The sequence below is a fragment of the Ciconia boyciana genome, chromosome 2 (assembly GCF_034638445.1).
Source record: "Ciconia boyciana chromosome 2, ASM3463844v1, whole genome shotgun sequence".
Lineage (NCBI taxonomy): Eukaryota > Metazoa > Chordata > Aves > Ciconiiformes > Ciconiidae > Ciconia > Ciconia boyciana.
Window position 1 is genome coordinate 115,971,575 of NC_132935.1, and position 19,259 is coordinate 115,990,833.

At 39.3% G+C, this 19,259-nt stretch overlaps 1 protein-coding gene across 6 annotated transcripts in view; it reads right to left on the reverse strand.

The window, feature by feature from the left end:
• Positions 1-19,259, reverse strand: part of ELMO1 (engulfment and cell motility 1) — a 311,109-nt gene that overhangs the window by 144,270 nt on the left and 147,580 nt on the right. For all 6 annotated transcript variants that reach the window (XM_072853673.1, XM_072853671.1, XM_072853672.1 and 3 more), the window contains one exon: positions 8,418-8,526. In XM_072853673.1, coding sequence (XP_072709774.1) covers positions 8,418-8,526 — 109 coding nt within the window. The remainder of the gene's footprint in view (positions 1-8,417; positions 8,527-19,259) is intronic.

The following is a 19,259-nucleotide window of genomic DNA, read 5'->3' on the forward strand; positions in this document are numbered from 1 at the left end:
ATGGCTTCCTGAATAAACACAAACAGCGTGTTTACAATGCACAGTGCATGGCTGCAGAAGCAGCATGCGTTAACCAGAGAAAAGCTTCAGATAAATGCAACTAAGCTGTACTCAGTGCCTGCCTTACCCCTGGTTAGTACTGTGTCAGGGCATTCTGCCTGATCTTCTCTCTCAGAAGCCTAGCAATTTGAATTTTAAATAATTTTAAAGCTCAGAAGCTTCCCTCACAGATTCAAATTTTAAAAAGGTATCTATTTTACTTAGAATAAATGAAGTTTAAAAGTCTATGAGGGTAAAGCTTTCTGACAGAGGACCTGACTACACAGCCAATAGCAATCCAGAAGTGCCTCCAGTGCCTTGCAAGCATCCATGAAGCTTCATGTGCAGGGACAACCTGGGACAATTAGTAGTACATTCGCTACCTCAGAGCCAATTCAGTAGGGGGTTGTTACAAGGATATTCAACCGTTCAAGGAAGGGCGTATTCTTTGCAAGGCCTCGTGCATTTCCCAGAATACTGCACATTTCCTAGCCTTTGCAAGTACAGCCTTGTCTTGGGAACTACAGGAATTAGCAGTTAATGCTGTTCTCATGCCAGCAGCCATCCTGCTAATGCAATCGTCCTCAAACCTCAAAATCATTCTGCCTTTTCCAGATACCAAAACCTCAAGTGCACCTCTTCACCTGCAACATGTCCTACTTCCACCCTGAAAATCCTTTCGCTTTGCCAACATTTCTGGAATATACAAAGCAACATTAAAATACACTGAAAGTTACCATTAAAACAACATTGGGCTTTTATACATTGTTCAATTCTGTGTACAATTCATTAAGCAACTACAGGCCTCTCTTAAAAGGAGCAGCTGCAAAATTTCCAGTCTGCTGCACAGCAGTGCTGTGAAACCATGAGGGCTTATTTCAGATTTGAAGCACAGCTTGCTGCAAAATACAAGAGACTTTGGCTACTTTTAATAAATCCATATTTATAAAATATTAACACAAAGTGAAGTAAGAAGGTCCAGAATGGATTCCAAGATTATTTTTCTCATCATTTCAATCTGCTCAGCATTAAACTGTTCCTGAACAACAACGAACCCTTAAAACATACAGAAATTGTTCCAGATAAGCAACAAACATTTAGCTACATCTCAGCTGTCTGAAGTTCCTTCTTTCTGCAGGTCCGCAAGTGAACTTTAAAAGCCTGAATTTTAGTATAAGATTTTGCCCATTGTTTCCTTCTGCAAGGCAGACACCATTAGAATCATAGAATCATTTAGGTTGGAAAAAACCTTCAAGATCATCGAGTCCAACCATTAACCTAACACTACCAAGACCACCACTAAACCATGTCCCTAAGCGCCATGTCTACATGTCTTTTAAATACCACAAGGGATGGTGATTCAACCACTTCCCTAGGCAGCCTGTTCCAATGCTTGACAATGCAAGAGGGAAGTTTGTTGTTGTATTTTTCACAATGTTCACTTATATCTCCTTGGGAAACCAAGAAGTGCCATGGAACACACAGAATGAACAGCTAACAAAGTTCTCCAAACTCAGAAGAGATGCAGAGTTTTCAAAATGGGAGATATTTTGAAGATTTTATTTTATCCATACTTTTTCCTATGGCAATAATCCAAAATATTTTAACCTATGGCAATTTATTCCTGTGGCAATAATCCAAAATATTTTAATATTTCTTGTTTGCTGTCACATCTGCTCAGACTTTTAAGTTACTACATTGTCCATTATAGCCTATTAGAAAAAAAAATCCTAGAATTGGGTTCCAGTAACCACATTAAAACAAGTTACAGCTGTTATTCTACCACGCCATCAAGTCTGCCAAAGCCATAGCTTCCAGTAATCACAGGAAATCAACATCAATACTTTTTTTTTCTTCTCATCGTTCTTCAGCTTTCTGTTCTGCTAGTTCCTTAGTTCAGCATCCTCAAAGATAATGCTTGTACCTTACTCTCAGTTTAAATTTATCAGGCTTTAACTTCCACGTCTTGATTCTTGCTATCCCTTTCGTTACCAGATGAAAGCGTTACTCTTCACGCTTAATCAAGTTACCTCTTTGTTGTCTTTTGGATACATTAATCAATTTATTAAAAAATCCCTTACATCCACACCTCTTTCTTGCCCTTAAGTGTTTTTTGAGTTCCCACATATACCATGCTTTTTATTACTATTAATATTAAAAATTGAGTAAGTGTAATTTTAAAGAAGCTAAAGAATCCTGCACCAAGGACACAATAAGGTTAAGCGCTTTGCACGTACAAAACAAGTTACGATCCCTGCTCCGAAGAGCAGATGTATGGCTGTAGACAATAGGAAAAAACACAAGAGGGTAGCAGACAGACCATGGTGGCTAGCTAACTGACCCAGAAGCCAACATTGCAACAACTTTGAAGCCAACAGTACCATGTGTAGAAAGTAACATTCCAAAATCTGTCTCACTGTCACTCAGAGGTAAAAACGAAACATCTTGCTCAAAAGGTGTCTGCAGCTCCATTGCTCATATTCTCATAGATTATGGTAGTTATTTTGTAGAGACTTCACAGTTTACTATAAGCATGACGAGACTGAGACGTTTTAGAGCAAGAAGAGGTTAACTGCAAAAAAATGAGTATCTCCCTAGAAAAAGATAGTTTCATTCTGTCTCTCCTTGCAGGACTCTGCCAGCAAACAGGAATAGAGAACTGTATGATAAAATAAGATTCTGCTATCATACAAAAGAAAAGTACAATCCAGACTACTCAGCAAGTTGTTAGCTTAGCATCAAGAAGGACAAGCATATTTAATGTCCTTATAGTCAGGAATGGCTAATTTGCTAGTAATGTTTCCAAAGGAATGCTTAAAACTCAAGATCGATATGGATTATTTTAGATATTTTTCCCCCTTCACTGATACTGAAATTGTTTTCAGATGTTGTTTATCTTCTAGCCTTCACTCAAGATCTGCTAAATTTTTGCTGCAACTGGGAGCTACCTGATGTGGTGATGGACTGGGCAAGAGGATAAAAAGGTGGATATGTAAGAATGAATGCAGTAAAAAACTAAGACAAAGGAGGTTAGAATTTCTGTTGAATTATTTTATCACAGCCTAAAGATAAGATAAAAGTTCAGGATGCAACAGAAAATTGCTACCTTTCACTAAATAACTTTTTGGCAAGAAAAGTTTTTCAACTTCCTAACAAATATTTCCTGGCTCATAAAATGCTTCAGTCTCCAGAAAATGTAATTGCAGGAAGAAGTGCGAGAACACTAAGAATTCCCTTATCTAATTTTATTTACTATTTCTGGGGCTTTATTCTATTTAAAATTAAGAGAAGGAGGAAGAAGAGGAGGGTGAAAAGGCAATTAGCTTTCAAACAAGGGGAAAAAATTTAAAATATGACATTCAGTTATAAAAATATTGGATTTGCTGTAACAAAAGGAAAATCAAACCAGGCAAGCCCTCAGGTCTAGAATGCTGATCCTGCAGTGACCAGTATGCTTTCAGGGAAAGACCAACAGAAACAAACTGCACTGCACACTATGGATTGTGCAATGCAGAGGAAAAATTGTGCAAAGACGAAAAAGTGCTTCCTGACCCTTGCAGCAATCAGCTTACTCCTTGAAGCATGAGATTTGATTACCTTCATCTCAGCGGGTACAACCATGAATATCACTGTATACCTTCTAATGCCCAGCACATTCTATTTGACAAAGGGACAATAATGTAAGAATTTCTAGATCACTTCAATTCTGCAACCTGGGCAATAATTGCAATGAGAGATCTATAGCAAGAACATGTACAAACAGCATCAAGGGCATTATAATACATTAGCATTTAGATCTTCTCTTTCAAGGAACAAAAAATCCAATAAATGGATCAAATTAACAAAACCCAAGACAATTAAATTGCCCACAATTGAAAAGCAAGAAAACCCAGTGAAGAACTTGTCTATCCAACAGAAGCTTTAGGACAATACACATATCTGACATATGGCATGTACCCCTGTGGTCTGTCATAAAGCTTGAATGCAGATTTTTGTAAAAAGCCCCTAAACACCACCCATCAAAACAATCAAATGGGAACACTGGCAGTTCAACATCTGTGTCCTGCTCAACGACACACTGAAAAATACTCGAAGTCTGACATGCCTTTAACTATAGAATAACTTCAGGCATGCAACAATATTGGCTTATGAACATCTTTAGACTGCAGCACTGGTGGTAGCACTGTCTTTCCTCAGTGTACACAGCACTAATTTATCATTCATCTATCAGCTACAAGCCTCCTGACCAGCTTCAACACAAAACTATTTCAGCTGAACCTGTATGGAAATAAGGCAACAAGCCTGGGATGCTGTACCAGTTCTGCATAAATCGGTAACACAATCAAGTACCACTTCCTACCAGGAATGAGAGTTTGAAAGGGTTTTGCGGGTAGGAACAATGTCACATGCTGAGCAGAGGTACATTGTAGGCACAGATCAGAGAGGATTAGGGCTACTTATGCCAAACGCTGAGCTCAAATTCTTTCTTACGACAAATACTAGCTTTTAACAAACTCCAAATTTCCCATTAAATTTACCAATTCCAGTTCTGGAAGGTCTTTCAGATCTTGTTTTTAATTTTTATATTTATCTGCAATGTTACTGCCTCCCAGCAAAGCCAGGACTCTGTTACATGGGTATTCCTTCTCCCCTGACCATATATGTCATGTACTGAAACTTGAAAGGACAGGGAAGATGGAGGTTACCTTAGCTTTCATAATTACTAAGGAGGAAACATGAATGGCCTGATCTTTTCTGCTCTTTGTAAACTTGTCAGTGTACCAGGGATGTGGAGTGTCAAAGTGCCTTACCCTACAGGAGAAGGAGGATTGATCACTGGGGTAAGTGTTACTGTCTGATGTCAGCCCCAAGACACGGAGGATGAGAAGCAAATCATCTTGTTATCCAGGATATACAAAGGAAGCTATTACTGGAGAGATCAGATTTACCATGGTGTTTGCCAAGATGGGTGCCTTGGTAAGTACTCAGTAAAGCATTTTAACAGCAACAGTAGCACAAGATTAAAAGATTTATAGTCAAATATCCCACCCTTTCCTGATTCAGGGATTTCATTTAAGAGTCTTACGGACATGTTTCATTCTAACTTCCATGTTACTTAAACACTACACCAACCTTTCTCTTAAGTTTTAGCTCCTCTACTCCACAAGTCCACCTCTGTAAAGGAGTTACCATATGCTCAACTCACAGCTTGCACTTGAGCTTTCTTTACTTACACAAGATTTAAACACACGTTTAAACGTTTTGCTGAAGAAGACATTAATTTCCAAGTCATGAACATTTTGGAACCAAAGTCAAAGAATTAAGAAGTCCGGTACCTGGATTTGGGGAAATACAAAAGCAGAAGAGGTAGCAGGCCTTTAACACGTTCTTGTGAGTCCTTGCTGGGATGAATGCATGCTTGAAAGGACCAAAAAGAAATGGGAAAATGTCTTCTTGTTGCCTGCAGGTATTTAATACAGTGGAGCAAGGGGAATATAATCAGCATTAAAGTGCTCTTCATAAATAATGGACAGTCTGGCAGCTTTTATCTACTCTGCATTTTAAGAAAGTTTCCACTGCTGAATATTTCATGAGCAAAAGGTAATTTATTGTGGCTTTTAAATTATACAATTCAGAAACTGTTAGAAAAAACGTTCTATGTTCCAATACAATAATGACTAGTTTTGAATTTCTAAAGAAACACTGGCAGCCTAAATATATATTTTGAAACCTAACACATACAAAGTACCAGGGACACCTTTGCCCTAAACTGTAACTACTGATTTTTAAGATGTCCAATCCTATTCAGCAATACAGTATTTATTTTCAAGTGAAGAATAAACCTGAATGTACATTTTCCTAAGATGTCAGTTCCAGTTTGCACTTCTCAACAAAATATATGGCTGATCACAGGTCATTTAAGATGCACATCTGTGACAGCCATTTTCAATAAATCTGCTTTCTGTACATTATTTTAAAGGTGTATTTTATTAAAGCCTTTTTAAATCACAATTAAGAGTTCCACACAAACAAAACCATTAAGGAAACATACTGATGAAAAGGTGAATCATCAAGATGAGTTAGAGGTAACCTTAGCTCTGTCCCCTGTGAATATAAGGCTACGACACAATCTTATTGCCGCATCTAGAGACAGATGCTCTGTGGGTGTAGATTAGCATGACTTTACAGAAGTCAGTCGTGCTACATCTGGTTTCTATCAACAGAAGCACTAGTGCACTTCTCCTCAGCATCAAATCTTCTCTGTACGTCACACGCCTAGGAAAGAACACTACAGGACCCTGCTGCGAACCAGCACACCTAGCATCCCAGTGACCTGCAGCTTTAATAACACCAAAGCAAGTGGCTTCAGAACATTAAAAGGTAACATCACTTAACCAAGCTATCCTTGGGGAATTTTTCAGTTTTCTTTCTAACCCCACACTTCCAAACCATAGAGCTACTCTAACAAACAAACAAACAAACCCAAAAAACCCAAACAAAACCCCCCCAAAACCAAACAAAAAATATGACAATTCATTTTCTTTCTAAAGCTAAGATAGCAAAAATAGCTCTCCTTTCATATTTTCTTCATATGGTAACTGAGCCCCCACCCCAAATCCTCTTATTTTATTCACAATCCCCACTTTAAAAGACCAGATAATGAAAAAGTTAAAACATGAAAGGAGCTATCTGCAGAAGTTAGAAACAATTGGAACAAACAGTACCACACATGGCAAATCATCTACATACTAACAGCCCCCTGCATGTGGACAATAAACACATCTGTGGCAAAAAAGAGGTTTATTTATTGAATGACTTCTTATGACACAGCAAGGAAGAAGTCTGAGACATCTGGCTAACCTCTAGATCAATCACCTTTCTTAGCAGCAAAGTGCAGTGCAAGTCCCATGGAGTGATGGGAAATGCACAAAAACACCATGTACAAAGCCATACTTTGGATTTCAGATATTTTTCTGTGCATTTGTAAAAATAAAAATGATCTTTAGCACTTAATTCAAATAGGCTTACAGCTTTGTTGAGATGATATGTCCCTCCTACATTTACCAGCAGAAAAATTCAGACAGACCTACCATGCATGATTTGGCATTAGACACCTCAACTGCAGCAGCAAGGTTATTTTAAGGGAGGCATATCTGCTACAGTCTGAACCTTACACAACACATTACCATACATCTAAAATAGTTGCTAAACTGTTTATTTATAGGCATAGTAAATGTGCTCCTTAATAACTCTGGTTTACTTAGGACGGTATTCAAAAGTAAACATCGTATCATTCATCTGGGTCTGTCAAATACTGAGTGTCAATTTGGAAGCTGCAAGTAATGCACAGGTTTTATCCTGGCCCATTGCAGAGAGACGGATTTTTCCTTTGGTCAATAAATTCTCTCAAGACACTGCATTTAAAAGCTTTAGATGTATTAACAGCCAAATCATACTTTTAAAACAGAGCTTTTGATGTCTGTTGCAGAGCTGGTAGGAACAAGAACCAATGATACCTATAGGCTTTCTTGCTGCCTTTTTCATTGCTCTTCTCTCATTACATTTCGTGGACTCAGGTGTAAAGCTAAGAGAAGAAAAACCTTTATTAGGGAAAAAATTCAAAAGGAAGAAAACGTCTCTAAAGGAAACAAAGCATCTTTGTGCCCCCTGCTTGTGCAACAAGAAAATGAATCTCGTGGTAGTGCTTGCCAAAACAGACCGCAGCTGGATCCAAAACATTATTGATGGGTAACTGAAGTTTATATATATATATAGATAAACACCAACACTCTAGACTAATGAAGATACAGACATGCTCTTCTGTTTGATAGTATCTAACAATTTGTCAAGAGACTGTAATTGAAGCCAAAGACAGCTTGTTTACTCTGTATTAAAATACAATATTTCATATCACACTGTTAAAGTAAATGATACATATATCATCTGGCATTTAGCTAGAGCTTTAGATATCTAAGAGAAAACGGGATGTGTCAGTTTAGATGAGCAATCCTACAAAGAATGACTATGATACTCATATAAAACCAACCTATGGACAAGCCTGTGGAATGGTAAGACCATGAAGTCTACTACACCAAATCAGCCGAGGAAATTAACTGACCCCTCCGGAAATGCTGCAGCTGCCCTGTTTCATACAGAAGAGATTCAAAGACCAGGTGCCCATTTCCTCTACTCCATCCTCATCCCTGATATGTCCACAAATGAGTAAGAGACACAGAAAACTAGGCAAATCTGGCACAGTGTACAATATGTAACCATACTGAGAAAGGATTCTCGGAAGAAAATTCTTGCATTAAAATAGACTTTAGGTATCACTGAACTCACTCTATGGTTCTTAGAGGTCAAACAGCTCAACTTACGTAGCTCTCCTACTTTCAGTATTTCACACAGCATCTTTGTCAGCTCAATGCTACTTCGGCCAAACGGGCACTCATGCTTGTCTTCTCGACTGCTGTTCTCCAGGACAATCTGAAGGAGGAATCAAAATGGAAAATAATCAGTTTGAAGAACCCATGAGTTGAAGTACTGTCCTCCACATCCAACATTTACAAGATATACTAGGCTGAATTTCGGAAGCTGTACGTGGAGGCTCTGTTTTTCATAAACCTTAGCCCTCCCCCCAGCTAAATGACCTATGTCTGAGGCAGTCAGCAGTCCTGCTCCATGACCAGCTGGGAAGCTTTACCATTCCTATGCACTGTTGCTGTTCTGCACTACCCCTAGCTTGGACAAACTGCAGTAGAAGCCAAAGAGAAAGAAATAGTTTCATTTCAAATTTGTCAGTTAAAAGAAATTAGATATAATGATTTATAGACGTGAACACACCTAGAAGGAACTATAAAAAAAAAGTGGGACCAAAATTAGCATTTTGGATTCAGGCTCCAAAAAAGGTCCAAGTGTCAAAAATCAAACTGAAGCCCACAAAGGAAGAAAATGTGCGTATTTTCTCTATTACGGAAAAAACTTGCGCTCGTGTGCAAAACATTTCAGGGATCACTCTAGCATCAAGCCTATGAATGCTGCAAAAATGACTCAAGGAGAGCCTTTATATTCCCTGTTGAGTGACACTGCAAAATAAATGGGAGAAAAGAATTCCTGGGACATTTTTATACCAATTAAGCTCTGCCATATTAGATACATTACTTCAATGTAGATTAAAAAATTGCTTATAAAAATACTATAATATTTCATTGAAGCTGTGAGCCTGAAAAGAGAGCAAAATAGGGGCTGGGGGGGAAAAAGAAAAAGGTCAAAACAGATTTGCAGTAAGAATTGTCTTTGCAGTAACAAACTTTGCCACCAGCTTAAAAAAAAATGAAACAAAACAAAAACAACACCACCACCACCCAAAACACACTCTAAACAGCTGCTGCATAGCCTGGGGATGAGGGACAGAGGAAGAAAATGAATTTCAAAGGTAAGAGATTTTGCCAAGCACCAGAGAGGCTCTCTAAATTTTCTTCACAAACAGGTGTTTAGATATCGCTCTCTGCTTTGCATTCCTCCCATCTTCTTAGCTCCCATCTTCATCATGTTTTTTGTTTCTTTGGCTTTTTTTGGTTGTGTTTTTGGTTTGGGTTTTTGTTTGTTTGTTTTAAATCTTTCAATTTTGGCAGCAAAGAAAGGTTTACAAAAGGCTCCAAGGCTGGAACTTCACTCAAAACAATGCAGTGGAGGAGAGGATCGATGCAATGCTGGATGGCAGCAAAACCTTTCCCTCCTTCCCCAGATCTTAGCTGTGACTGTTTCATGCTCTCTTATATGCAGAAGCCTTCCCTGTGAAGCAGTTAACGGTAAAAGTGGGAAAAGAGTGAAAACCCAGAAGCAAGTAGGAAAGTTACATGCTTCACATAGCATGCCAAAGCCTCTTCACCAAGCATCTATTTTAGTCCTACTGTACGAAGGGCAACCTCTAGCTGATACTCCATTCCCAACTCATCACCCAGGGATGTAAAAGGATGGTTGCTCTCTGTGTGATGAGAGTGTATGATCACTTTGTTTTCCAGCGTTGTTGTTTTTTTTAAATCACCTAGACTTCCCACAGAAGCTTAGAAAGTCATTAGGAATACAATAAGTATTTGACCCCCACAAATTTTTACTGGGCTTTTCCAACAGGATGGTGTCAGAATCATGTTCACCAGTCTGCCAAGAGGACTTACTTTTCCTTCTAAAAGATGTGGTTTAAATTACATCTAATTGTTCCATGTCACCTCTGGATACCAGCTGTACCAAATCAAAGAAACACCCCTGCAATTTTTGTTTTATGTTGCTGCAGCCACTGTTCAAGGAACATGTGAATATGACTTTGCATTCTGGATGAGTCATCCTGCTTCAGTCTCTTTCATGGAGGACAGTGCTACATTTCCATAACCAAATGCAGGAGCAATGATAGAGTAGCACAAGCACAAGGTAAAGCTGTGTCTCAACACCTCCCTGAGATCACTTCTCTTGTTTTATTATTACTGTGTTTTACCTGTCACATAATAAAACATAAAATCTGCATACTGGAGCAGGGGGCTTTGACACAGATTTAGATACAGCAGAGAAACACTGGTAATAAAATCAATGGAGAGGCAAAATGAAAGGGTAAGGGGGAGGGGAAAGGAAGCACCCGGATCAGCATTCCTGCTCGCTTCTGGCAAACGCATTTTGTTGGGTTTCACATTAACCTGACATATTAACATTTCATGAGCACATAAATATTTAATGGTGACACCATATATGCTTATAATGTAAGGCAGAATTACAGCAATCAATAAGAATGCCAGAGAAATAGTTAAAGCACTGTGTATTGCTACAGAGCAAATTAAATGGCAATTCGAGTAATCAATATGTAAAGCAGCCTTGAAATGATCCTCAGACACACTCTCTGCAAGCATCATCTTTTAGCATTTGCTGTGCAAAATAAGGCAGAGCTGACATGTTACATTTCTGTAAGAAAGGAAGATGGAAGGCCCTTTACTACATCTAAATATCTGTAGGCAAATTTGACAGATATGGATCTTCAGTAAGAAACAGCAATGGTAAAAAGTGAAAGAAAAAAAAAAGAGGTTCTTATCAATACCCAAAGAGAAATCATTCCTAATCTTGGCAACAGATTTACAACATTCATTATTATATTTGTAATACTCTTTTCACGACTTCGCGACTCTCATCCTGTTCCAAAGTAAAATGCTATAAATATAGCTGATAAGGGCATGATTTTAATGTTATTTCCTTTATCACTCTGGTTATGGAGGAGAAATAAGCAGGAAATGGACATGTTTACTTCACAAACTGGTGAAAACAATAGCAGGGAAAGAAACATAACACACAGCTCTAGACTGAAAATACTTCTGTATGTCTACAGAGCATACTGCTGGCTTGATTCACGTTTCTATCACAACAGTTATTTTACCAAGGAAAGGAAAGCAGTGAGGAAGTCACGAAGCCCACACAACTTTCATTCAAATTGAGGTCTATCATTAATGCTCATGAAGTGGCTGCACCCTATTATCTTCCCCCTCCCCCTCACAAATCCACAGCGAGTTGCAGATCCACAAGACATTTCACAATCAGCAGGTACAGTGGTTAAATTTTGCTTGGGGGAAACCAATATTTACAGGCAGAAACCATGGACATTGCAGGAGAACTCCTGGCACCATAGAATCATAGAATCATTTAGGTTGGAAAAGACCCTGAAGATCATTGAGTTTAACCGTAAACCTAACACTGCCAAGACCACCACTAAATCATGTCCCTAAGTGCCAAGTCTACACGTCTTTTAAATACCTCCAGGGATGGTGACTCCACCACTTCCCTGAGCAGCCTGTTCCAATGCTTGATAACCCTTTCAGTGAAGGAATTTTTTCTAATATCCAATCTAAACCTTCCCTGGCACAACTTGAGGCCATTTCTTCTTGTTCTACGGCTTGCTACCTGTGAGAAGAGACCGACCCCCACCTTGCTACAACCTCCTTTCAGGTAGTTGTAGAGAGCAAGAAGGTCTCCCCTGAGCCTCCTCTTCTCCAGGCTAAACAACCCCAGTTCCCTCAGCTGCTCCTCGTAAGACTTGTGCTCTAGACCCTCCACCAGCTTCACTGCCCTCCTCTGGACACGCTCCAGCACCTCAATGTCTTTCTTGTAGTGAGGGGCCCAAAACTGAACACAGTATTCAAGGTGCGATCTCACCAGTGCCAAGTACAAAGGGATGACTGCTTCCCTAGTCCTGCTGGCCACACTATTTCTAATACAAGCCAGGATGCCATTGGCCTTCTTGGCCACCTGGGCACACTGCCAGCTCATATTCCATCTTCCTTCAGTCCTAACTCGACTCTGGTCTGGTTGGCTGCCCTTTACTTTGATATTAGGAACCTACCTCTGCCAGTTTTTCCTTTCTTCAGCCCTTGCAGAGCTACACAATTGGGAAGGTCCAACGTGGAAACGTGGCTTCTAATACACTAGGTGTTACACAGACAAAAAACAAAACCAGCTCACAGTACAGGACTACTAAATGCTGCAGATCCTCTTCTCTTCCTCTGTTCCTTTGATCAATACTGCCCATTACCATGAGGCAAAGCACAAAACCACCATGATGTGTAACAATAACAACATCTTTTTTTTCTTTAGGGAAAATAAAAAAATCCAGACAAATATCTCAAGAAAAAGAAAACAAAAAGGGAAAGAAAATTACCAAGAGAGGGCAGGCCAGGAAAAGTCTGAGTGATGAAAAGACATTAACAAGCAAGACAGGAGAGAGTTTATTTTTCAAAAAGTAGATTGTTCTTAAAAACAAAGAAAAAAAAAACAACCAAAAAACCCCCACAACTGCAGCGCAGAAAAAGGGAGGGAAAAAAGAGAAAGTGAGTGAGAGAAGCATAGAATGAGAATAAAATTATATCACAAGAACAATGAGATTAATTGACTAGCGGAAGAGGAGAAAGGAAGAGGTTTACAAATGTTTTTAAAAATGCCAGAAGGTGAAATTAGGAAAACAGTGTTATCCATTTTCTTGACATTTCTACAGATGAAACTCTGTAGCCTAGTAAGGCATGGGAATTTGACAGTATTTGTAGCAGAATACAGATCTGTACAGTTTTTACTATTTTTAAGTTACCTACCATATATATGTCTCCTTTTCTATTTCTACTAGATATATTCTCTTATTTACAGATTCATGGTGTAAATGGAAGAGAAACATCTCCCAATTAGCGAACAAAACCAATGAGTGTTCAGAAAGAGAAATGAAGGCTTGATCATGTTTCCCAAGGTAGACGTTTCAGGCAGCGTTAGTCAGCAACTGGTGAGAGCTGAATTTCTTCTGGGATTTAGCCGTATGAATTGCCCGAAGCACCTTGTTTCCTCTGAAGCCAAAAGTCTTTTCAAGAAGTAGAAGGCAGCTCTCCAGCCTCCAATTGTCCAACAAAGCATTTAGAGAGATACAGGAAAGAATATTCCTCCTTAGAGAATATGTTAGGTTGTTGTTTTTAACTGCAAGATCTTTTGTACTTCCTCTGTGTTACAATCAGTGGTGCTCAGCATCCCCCAAAAAAGGCTCACCTGCTTTTACAAGATATCTACCAATGGCATGGACAATAACAAAATAAATTCAAGCGTCATGCCAAGATCACAGAAGAGTAATGCAAAATCTCCAGCAGAAAAAACAAAACAAAACACCACCCCCACCCCCCCAAGAAAAAAACAAAATCAAAAGATTTTCTAACTTTACGACAGTGTTCCTTTATGATCTTCCATTGAATTATTCATCGAGTCCATCACTACCTTAGGAGCACAAAACAGACCCTCAGGGACGCAGTGGACTAAATTAAGAATTTTCCACATTTGACTACCATGGGCTTAAAAACCTGCATCAGCTTCAATGATGAAGCTTATACCTGCAACTAAGAGTTAATGACTGACAAAAGGCAAAGTTTTGAAGACAGGTATATTTAAAAGCTTCCTCATCAAAATCCAGGAGAATGAAACCACCAGACAGAAATATTCCTCCTTCACTGGGAAGGAATATCGACTTAGCCAACCCCTTAATCCCTCACATTAAAGATTAAATTGGCTCAAAGTATACTGCCCATAGCAACTGCAGATGTAATTCTCAGATTCCTGAACCAACCTCAGAGCTTGGAAATAGAATAGAGATTCATTATGATTAGGAAGTAAATACAGAAGTGAAAGGCGAGACCCACTATAGCTGCATCAATACTTATAATAAATCCCACAGCAGACAGTTCAACGAGCATTGCTGCACTATTAAAAAGGAGCATTTCCCCAGGCCTATTTTGTAGTACTATCTAAAATGATCCTGTGTTAATAGATACCAAGTTTTCTAGCAGTCTGCTGTAGGTTAATATCAAGAGGTTCAGAGAGCTGGTTAGTAAAGATGGTAAAAACCTCCTTAGATCCAAAATGAAAAGTCAGGCAGCATTTTAATACCCAAAAATTGCAGGGATGCTCTTCCTTTTCTTGGTACTGCTTTTACTTTTCCTAAGCCTCCTTATCACCTATGGTAGGCTTCACCATTTCCTTTTCATTTAGATGCTTTAAGTAACTCTAGGAAGCAAGTCCTAAGGATATGCTTCCTGAGAAGGATAAGGGGCTCTACTGCGGACAGACTCAGTGTCCATTCATCCTCTTCACCAATTTTACTTTCTTCCTAAGGCAGCTTGTCATTTGCCTCAACTTCAGCATCAGTGTTCATCCAAGATCCTTCACTCAGCACTGTCCCCTCTAACCTGTCTTTTTATCTTCATTGTTTTATTTTAAATTTCCCATGCTTTCTCTCCCCCTTATCTCAGCCTTCCTTCACATTCCTGAGGCATTACAGAAATTCCTCATGGCAAAACTAAAATAAAGCAACAGTTATGTCTGCCTTCCTCAGGAAGGCACTAGAATTGCAATTTAAGCTGAGATTTGAGAGAAGAGCTGAGACCTACTACAGATACTGAAAAAGAAAAAGAAAGGAGACGCTGACACGAGAAACACAGACGCAAAGCCGTGCCTTATTTGAGGGACATCTAGTTATAGGACGATGCTAAGGATCATACTTCAAGAGTCTGATATGTGCTTTGTCGTGCACAACTATGAATAAATACCTGGGGGATAACCAGCATATCATGTGAGAAGTGCACTGTAACCTGCTGCTCCCAGGGAGAACTGCTAACAGAAGGCACAGAACCCACTATGACAAAGCAGCCAGGAGACAGTGACACAGTCATACAGGGCAGGAGGGAGAAGAAAAGCATCTGATTATGTCATTATATAACAACATATAGGTAACGGAGTGAATTCAAATTGTCGTGCTAATATTACAGCCAGTGTTTGACCCTGCAGCCATAAAACACTTCTAACAAAGATGGCTTAAAATAGCCAATAGTTGGTTTTCTTCTGGAAAAATTATGGTGTGGGTTTTTTCCCCCCTTTTAAAACAAATCTAGTGCCAAACTATCACAAGCTAAATTTGGATGGTTCTGCAGTGGCTCACCTAGCAATAAATTTTGTTTCTCACACAAACACCTTAGCATGAAGCATGATTGTATTGTCTTTATTTTCTATCAAAAGCTAAATACACAGTGGTTTGTCTTGAAATATTATGTATCTCTCTCCTTTCTTTGCCAACTCCATGCAGAACCAACCAAACCACTGTAAAGCATGGTGGTAAGACCCAAGATGAGAAGGCCTAGCTGCCATGTCATCTCCAGAAGCAGCACCAGGATGTGCTCTTCACTTCCCACAGGCACAGGCGAGGGGGAGTGATTTGGTGTTGACCTGGTCCAGTTTGAAAATTACCAGCCTTCCTTCTCCCTCCATGCCCCACAGAAATGTAAGGTGGCAATGCCTTCCCTGCAATCCTCTCCTTGCTCACCTGTGGCAGAGGAGGAGGGTAGAAAACTGCAGTACCTGCATAATATAGCAAGTTTTTTAATCTTCTTTTCTTTCATAATGTGAAACAGACCCTACTAGTGCCCTAACATTATTGTGGTATGGATATGTTAGAAAAGCATCAACCTTTATTGCACATCAATGAGACTGGCAGCTAGATTAGCATCACAAAAGCTCCCAGCACAGAGTAAATGGGAAAACCTGTGAGGCTCCATAGCTAGTCTTCTTCCCTCCCCGTGTATACAGACCTCAGCTTTGTAGGTGGAGGGATCGTGGCTCCACAAAAACCAGCCAAATCTTTCTGTGCTACTGCTGCAACTCATGGTATGATTGAAAACCTTCTGAAGACAATAGCTAGACTTAAAACAACTTCTGGGCCCTCTGGATCACAACCTCGTTTAGCCAACAGCTTCCATATATGTGGGAAAGTTTAGGTGTGCTATGAATGGTGAGAAGTACTCTGAACATATGCAGGACTGTAACACTGTCATATGTATCCCGTCGTGCATACCACACAGGGCTGTGCAGAGGGTGCCATGACTCCCTTGCAATTCTCTTCCTCTGTCAGTACTAACTTAACTCTGAGTTTATGCTGCAACCAGCCACTCCAGGCTTTTGTGTCTTTACTGTAGGAGATCCACCTCAATTCTGCCATCAGTGATGGAGGCCCTCGGAGCAAAACCACGCAACTTCCTGGTGTGTTGGTATGGAAAACAGAGACATTGAGTGATGTTTGGGAAAAAACAAAAGGCAGGCAGGAAAACAGTTAGATATCTGAGTGGAGGGTAAGAGTAGAGAATGGAAAGAGTGGCAGAGAAAAGATAAGACAAGAACACCTTATCAGGCTGGGAACCACTAGGCTTAAGCAATTAGGTCTTACGTGGAAAACTGCATTCCTTCACAAGACACACCAGGAAGACACATGTAACAAAGCTCACTTTTCTCCCTACCTTTAGCAGAACAGAAATAAATTACATTCCTTTTCCTATCACTTCTGGGAGGGAAAAAAAGGTATGGCAGAAATCAGGCTCAGTTTTATTTCAGAAAATGCTGAAATTATATGTTGGACTACTCATATCTGATCAGGCTAGAATGAGTAGGCATGAGGAGACTTTGTGAATTGCCGGAAGGATGTGTAGGCAGCCTCCTATACAACAGCTGCATGGGTTAGAAAGTGTATGGCAGACAGTCTGACTGTGACTCAACCCATTAAAGTTCTGAAAGGTCTCTGCAGGATGCCAGCAATCTTCCTGCCTGCATCACCAGCACTCACAAACAGAACCTGCTCCTCCACTGTGACTTCTAAAGCTTCAAAGGGAAAAGAACTCCCTCCTCAACCCCCCCATAAGCAGCAACTCAAGTAGCTGCGGGGGAAGAAGTGTCTCTCCATCGCAACTATGTGAATAACCGATTTGCCAGCTCAGCAGATGCAGGGAAAAGGAGATTTTCTATTACTGACCCTAAACCAGCTCAATTTTTAATTTTCAGGTAATCAAAACAACTTTTGGCTCAACCAAAGTCCAAACATTGTTTTGATTTGCAGCATTTTAATAACTTTTAAGATTTGTTTTAAATACAAGAACAGAAAATTTAGGAGCATACCACTAAATATCTTACACATCATTCACAAAAATGTAGTAGCAATGGATCCATTATAAAACATACCAGGGGATTAATAAGCCCAACTTTTCAGCATGGATTTCAACACTGGTTTCCCACCCTAGTGGCATATTTTATACTGAAAATTTGACATTCAGTATCTAACAAATTTTTGCATAAAATAGATACAACCAGTGGGAAAAGGGATAAATCTTCTCTTCTAGAGATGAGGGACTTGAATTTCAGGCTACAGTAAAATGATCTCTTTCCAAGAAATGCTTATTTTTTCCTACACATATGAAGAACCTACTAATCTAATAAATGGCAAGGAACTGGGCATAAACTTGGGTAGCCAGCTGGGCAGAATCCAAATAGGTGGATAGTTAACACTCAGACCCAGAGCTGCTAATTTTATTTGCAGTGAAGCCTGAAGTTTATTCTGCCTGAAGCACCAATCTCTTGTGCTTAAACAAAATGAGGAGACACAGTATGTGTCTTCTCAAGGCAGAATCTCGCCCCAAAGAAGCAGTGAAACCTGCTAGAAAATGGCTGGTCATAAGCGCAGAAGAAAAATATAGACAAGTCACCAACTTGTCAGTCATCAAAAGCAAATTCATTAGAATGAGAAATGTGGACCCCAGAGACAATGTCATATAGGACTTCTTTGTGACTCAGCTGACTTACTGTGAAATACAATAACCTCTAAGTAAAATCCTACACTCCCTCCCAGATGAGAGTTATCACTATAGTTAGATGATTGTGAGGAAAATGTAAAATAAAGGAATATTTAAATGGTAGTGCATTAGAAGCTAAGGCGTAGTTGCTGTAAATTCAGTTTACCCAATGGCATCTGCTCTTTCTGCCTGGAAACACCGTTAAATTAGCCAAGATCCAAGATGAATGGCAGCCCACTCACAACTGAAGCAGTAGCTTTGATTTTGCTGCCTGATATCAAGAACACCTGAATGAACATTGACTGCACATTATAGGGGTCAACTTCTCAAAACTGCAAAGCTAATGCTTCTGTAGAAGCATCCCAGGCACAAACATGGCACATTTAAACACAGGACAACAACTATCGAATTTCTCTTTTTGGGTTACAAATAAAAGGAGTGCTCCATTTTGGTTCCTTTAGCTTGCACTTTACACCAAATTAAGTAAATAGCATTACTTTACATCAATATTAGCAATCACTGAAGTGCCTGCATACAAAAAATAAAATCAGGCAAATGAATACACGCTGACAAACACATATGCATACCAAATATTTCAGTTTCATGTATTTATACCTCTCTCCTCATTGTATCTTGAAAACAAAATGGATCTGAATAGTCTCGCGCCACAAATTCCCTAACAAATCAATGACAAAGCACCAATAAATGGATATACTAATAGCAATGGTGGCATAATAGTATTTCCATGGAAAGGTTTATCCTCAGATCCTTTTTACACTGAAGTTGCAAACTCACACTGCTACAAGTTACCAGTAAGAAAAATCTCAAGATGTCTGCACTGAATAAAGTCTGTTTTAAATGGTAACTTATAATTTTATTATTAAAATTAGTAGAACATGAAGCTGAAGTAGTTTTGGAAAGGAACAAATTGGAGCAGGGGAGGACTTATCTGCTCCAAAAGAACAAAAAACAAAACAAAAAAAATATTATCTCTCACAAAGCTTTATTCCAATCATTTTCTTCACTGCTAACTTTAATTATACACTCTGACTGTCC